This window comes from Diadema antillarum, unplaced genomic scaffold (genome assembly GCF_040938485.1).
Source record: "Diadema antillarum isolate AM-2024a unplaced genomic scaffold, OU_Dant_1.0 scf00000112, whole genome shotgun sequence".
Lineage (NCBI taxonomy): Eukaryota > Metazoa > Echinodermata > Echinoidea > Diadematoida > Diadematidae > Diadema > Diadema antillarum.
The window spans coordinates 2,586,373-2,592,050 of NW_027271001.1; the positions used below are offsets into that span (position 1 = coordinate 2,586,373).

Below are 5,678 nucleotides of genomic sequence, written 5' to 3' on the forward strand. Positions count from 1 at the left end.
TCACACTTCATCGTTTGCGTCTTTTTCGCGCAGTTCTTTAAATGACGTCTGCTCCGTAGCTCCGTAAGTCGTGTGCGGTTCCGCGCCCGCTTCCTGGCTGAGTCGATCATGCTGATGGTGGTCGTGGTGATCAAATTTTTCCGCTGTGACCTTGCTCGACCCTGAGATGGAATATGCTGCCACTGCAGCGTGTTCGGATGTCGGCACCGCAGTGGTCCCCTCAGGGTGCCTCCTGCTCTCCGGTATCTGGAAGTCGGGCCTGTAGGCCACGAAGGACACGATAGCGGCAAAGACGACCAAGCAGATGCCATAGGCGTTGGCGAGGTGTCCCGCTGGTACGATCTGCTTGTAGCTCTCACTGCGAGACGAACAAGAACAAGCACACATATTAACAACGCAATGCAGCGGTGGCGAACCGTTTGCAATAATCAGTATGACCAGCAATGCTGCAAAGCAGATAAACGCGCTGAATTATCAGGTAGACTGCGGCTCCGTAAAGATCTGTTGCGGCTATCTACAGTTGATAGACTAGTGCGGGATACAAAATTGATGGCCGCTGGCCGCTCAAGACAGGTGGTCACTTTGCACAGTCTTTAGCATGGCATTCCTCTCGTGGGTTTTTCAGTGGCCGCATACGGCAGGTAGCCGCTAAGGTAGGGATGACTGTATTTAGCATTTCATATAATCTTTGGGTGAATTTCTACATCAATTTCAAAAGTGAATTCTAGGTTTATGCTCAAAGGCATATCTCCCTCCTCGTCCTTCTTCTTCTTCTTTCTCTCTCTCTCTCTCTCTCTCTCTCTCTCTTTTTTTTTTTTTGGGGGGGGGGGGGGGGGCAGCTGCCCTTGCTGCCTATATATATATACACAGCCCTTATTGATTGCTTATATTAGAGGAATTGTAAATAAAAGCACAATAATTGGAAACAATCATGTTACCCGTGGAAGAAAGTAGGCCTACAATACGAACAATCCAGCATAAATATTTGTACCACGGACCTCGGCTTTGTATTGACCAGGGTGGCTAAAAAAAGGGGGGAGAAAGAAAAGAAAAGGGCTTCGTAATAACTTTAAATTAAGGTAGAATGGAACATTGAGTAATATTTGAATATTGTGGTGTTACATATTACACGCTCGAATCGAAACTTACACGAAATATATGGCCATCTCATTGGCACCCGTCACGCAGGAGCCTATGGAGAGGGCAAATACTAAGAGTCCAAAGAAGGCGTGGTTGGGAAGCAGTCGATCCTGCCAGGAGCGATCCAGTCTCCTCAAGGCTACCGTCATCACAATCCCGTATATCCACTACAAGCAATAATAGTATAGATAGCAATTCAGTAATTCGGAGCAAACTCGACTAAAACTGTTGTTCTACATCTATTCAATGTTCTTACTAACATGTTCTTTGACAATTCATACGTAAAATGGAGTACTATACATACTGCAGTTCAATACTACGATCTCGAAATTCAGTGGTCTTGAGGATGTATGCCCTGAGCATTTTAAACAACAAAAATCAAATCATTTCTTCTTGATTTAATACGCCATTGTGGTATCACAGCGTAAAATCAACAACAACAACAACAACAACAATGATGGAAAGGATGGTGTCATAGATCGATGACAACATTCATTTCAAGCTGAGATGAAAGTTACTATATAGAGAAAACTTACCTGACCAAAGAAGAGAACAATGGTGCCCATGCCAAGCCAGCTGTGGAGTGAGTACATGTCCTTTCCCGCCAATTCCGTGGGTCGTGAGTCCTTGCAGACGAACGCCGCATGAATACCGATACCGATCAAGATGATCACGATTGACTGTATCGTGGCGTGCACCGCCTTCTCGGCGACATACGAAAGGCGAAGTCGGTGACACACACGGAACGACAGAATGCCTAGGAAAGAAGAAGAAGAAGAAGAAGAAGAAGAAGAAGAAGAAGAAGAAGAAGAAGAACAACAACAACAACACACACACACACACACACACACACACACACACACACACACACAAATAATATTAGATACGGGACTTTAGAGAATGCAAACTCTTATCGATTGATAATGTCTAAACATCATGTGCAGACGAGTTATTCAATTTTGAACTTTTGTCACGAAAATGACTGGTGAATTGACTGATGCTGGAGTCTGCTGAGAACTTGGGGTATCTTTTTGCTTTAAACTTGTTTTCTACATCGAGTTCTCGTTACGATAAAGGATTATTATCAAATGATAATATGATGGTAATAGAATAATAACGAAATAACTTATGAATATCCAACGTGATGTCTACGTTGTTTCAAGCGAATATTTGTTGACGATCAATCAAAACAAAGTAGTTCATCACAATAACACAGAGATTCAAATTGCAATCCAAAATCCATGCAATGTATGGGCCTATAAATGAACCATTAATAATCCAGGTTACTGTTTGCCATTTTCACCATCTGGGACATTAATAGACGCTGCAGTGTATAATCATCTAAAGCAGTATTCCGTCAACATTTTGGTTTTCATTCTTTTCCCACATTAAGCCTATGGAGTCTCTATATTATAGAGACTCTGACCCTCATTGTTCGGAATGTAAGCTGGTAACAAAACCATATTAAAGTGAAGATGAAAAGGCAGTGGTCAGTTCCTCGACTTACCTTCCGCATAGAGAAAGGCCATGCCGATGGTCATCAGGAGGTAATGGTAGCCCCCGATGCCGCTGCGACACTCCCAGTCGTAGCCGCCTCCATGCTCCGACAACCATGTAGCGATGAGAATGACCCCGGCCAAGCCCAGGACTTGCGACAGGAGGACGAGTGTCCAGAAAAGCGCCTCCATGGTGACGTCAGAGAGAGGTCAGCGGTGAGAGGTCAGAGGTCTCGTGAGATGCTACTATTTCCCGTGAGACTGTGTATTCCTTCATGAGCAAACACATGAATACACTATAAATCCATTGACTTAATTAAACGATTTACTACTTTATCCAATTGATTTTCACTTTTAAAACCACAGTGGCTTTGTACGGCAATCATAGAATTATACCCCAGACTTATGTCCGACTTAGGAACAGCTACAAATAGCAACTAATATTACCGGTTTCATTTTTAACAAATATAATAAAACGATATATATAACAAGATTTAACAATGATTAATTCATTCTTAAATCTATAAAAGCACAAGTAAACCAACCACTGGACTCTATTCAGTTACTAACTTCAAGAGCGGATATGTAAAGAGGAGCACCTTTATATAACTAAAGGGGGTGTAGGCACCTCCCCCCCCCCCCCCATTTTCACTTCTTTTGTTTTAACTGAAAATGAATGGGGCGCGCTAACACTAAGCAACGTCACGGTAAAAAAATTATTAAATAAAAAAGTTCTTGTCGAAGAGTGGCATGATATATATCACTGGATACATGGGGGTGTTTCATCAACGTTTGTCAGCACTGACAAGTGTCAGCGCTGACAATTTCAGCAAAATCCTTGGTTTTGACTGGCTGAGATGCTCTGGTCACTGACTGTTACTGTGGTGATTGTCAGCGATGACAACTTTTTGCGCTGACAAACGTTGATGAAACACCCCCCCCCCCTGATCAGTGATGCAACAAAGTTAGCACCCTTTAAACACTATTACGCGATACCCGCTATCGCAAAGGAAAGTGCAATGATTATGCATGATGTGTTTTTATTGTCTCGACACATGACGTCTCATTTCATTGTGATGTCATCACAACAGTCAACAGGAAATGGACGGTAGCCAGGTGCATACTACCTGCTCGTGTTGCCAAGTCCCTTTCTAAACATCCCCCTCATGTTCCCTTAGCCCTCCCGTAACCCCTCCCCCTCCAAACCCGGCGCCCTCATAAAACAAAATGACAGTTGCGCGAGTTCAATATCCCCTAAAATTATTTCGTCGAAACCTACACCTCTCGTTCATGACCCATTTTTATCGCACTGTGACCTGAATAACACGTCATGATGCCTCTTGTCTCAGCAGTACTCTGGAAATGCATGTGACGATACAGCCAACGGCCTATATAAATTGAAGATAAATTCCAGATGAATGGGTAGAAACAAAAACGTCTTAACTTGTCAAAAAAAAACCTTCCGTGTTAGTATCACAGAATCGGGAAAATCAGAATGTTATAAGTAGAACGTTCATTCGCTTTGGTGTTCCGTACTTTTACCATCCTATACTATAGGTCATGCCGATGACCATGTTATTTTGTGTTTATGTATATTACTCGTAAGACCTTTCTGCAAAATCATACCATAACGCAATGATTAGCATGTCCTGAAGGACAATTTGAGGCTATATAACAAATCGTACGCAAGAAATCAAGTACATTTCACTGCAGCATTAAATACAATACACATTTCACAACAAATCATTGTCACTTATTGATCCCTAACAAACACACTGATTCTTCATAAAATGGCCGAACCGCTTAAAGCAATGCACAAATTATACTGCTCTTGTTGTGCAGTTAGATGATAAAATCATCATTCAAGTATAGTTGAAGAGTAATAATTAAAATTCCACTGATGACTGATGTACTACGGTACACTTGGTCATGACTAAGTTAGGCCTACACTTTTCAGACTAATTCACAAACCGAAGTCATATTAAAGTCAAGATGAAAAGCTTCATCGGTACTGTGAGCATGGGGAGTTTAATCAATATCTACAATTAGCGTTGGACTAAACTAAAGAAGTTAATCCAACAGCTCAGTACGACATCACAATAACGAGTCGGATGAGAGTACAGTACTTTGTGTATCAACACTTACCCTCTGTATAGGAGTTTTACAGGCCGTGTGAGAGAGAGAACACGCACCCCTTTGTTGTGGTCGAGAGGAGTTTGAAAGGGCGGTTTCACAGGAAGTGTAGTGGGGCAGTCAGTGAAATTCTGTCGCGTTATCAGCTACAGGATTAATGCAATGGAACTATACTACACGGCAAGACGACCAATAGTCAGGTTAAATCCCTTGAAAACCGTTTCACACTCAGGGTATATAAGCCAGTGACGCATAGTGACAATACATGCTGGGTGTATAGAGTTCGCTTTGTTCCCGACACTGTTTCTCGGCAAGTATAGGTCTGCCTGTATCAGCGCGATTTATCGCAAAAAGTTAACCGGCGACCTTTCGTGATCCTGTCAACTTTTCCGACCGCGATCCCGGCGGAGTTTACGTGACGAAACTAGTGTTTCTAGTCACCAGAGAACGTGCAATAATGTCCTCGCTTTTGCGACTGGGGTTTCACTAACCCCGGAGCACTCCAAATTTCAAAGTTCATCCAAGATAAGGGTAACGTTCCCACAATAGTTCACAATTATGTAAAGAGCACTTCGGTGATGAAGTCTAGGAGAATGATCATATAGAGTCATACCTTTATGCCAATTATGGCAGATCATCTGCTTCGGAAGAATTGCGTAACATGTAGTACTGCGATCTATTTGTCACCTATAGCAGCAGCGAAGCTCCGAGAGCATTGAGTATTAGAAGGGAAGTGAATATACGAGCGCACGGAGCTGAGGGACAAAATGCGCACGCGTATTATTGCAATTTAAAAACTCTCGGTCAACAGTTCCCCTTCCCCAAAAGTAAACTTTGTGAAATTCACAGGGTACTTTTCTTTTGTCGCTAGTCGTACGTTATGCTAAACCGGTTCAAAAGCATGCTATA

The 5,678-nt window shown here is 42.6% G+C and overlaps 1 protein-coding gene across 1 annotated transcript; it reads right to left on the reverse strand.

The window, feature by feature from the left end:
* LOC139719648 (transmembrane ascorbate-dependent reductase CYB561-like) lies at nt 1-2,944 on the reverse strand. Its single transcript, XM_071631053.1, has 4 exons — nt 2,648-2,944; nt 1,677-1,897; nt 1,150-1,307; nt 1-358 (listed from the first exon to the last, which is right to left on the reverse strand). Exons 1-4 carry the CDS (start codon nt 2,826-2,828, stop codon nt 1-3), a joined length of 918 nt encoding a protein of 305 aa, XP_071487154.1. The 5' UTR covers nt 2,829-2,944.
* Nucleotides 2,945-5,678: the final 2,734 nt, after the last annotated feature.

Excerpts from the sequence above, each read along its gene's own strand:
- LOC139719648 (XM_071631053.1), bottom strand. The coding sequence starts at position 2,828 with ATGGAGGCGCTTTTCTGGACACTCGTCCTCCTGTCGCAAGTCCTGGGC. Across the intron at positions 1,308-1,676 it reads TTGTTCTCTTCTTTGGTCAG|TGGATATACGGGATTGTGAT; the intron begins GTAAGTTTTCTC and ends TATTGCTTGTAG. Across the intron at positions 359-1,149 it reads GAGATGGCCATATATTTCGT|TGAGAGCTACAAGCAGATCG; the intron begins GTAAGTTTCGAT and ends TTCGTCTCGCAG.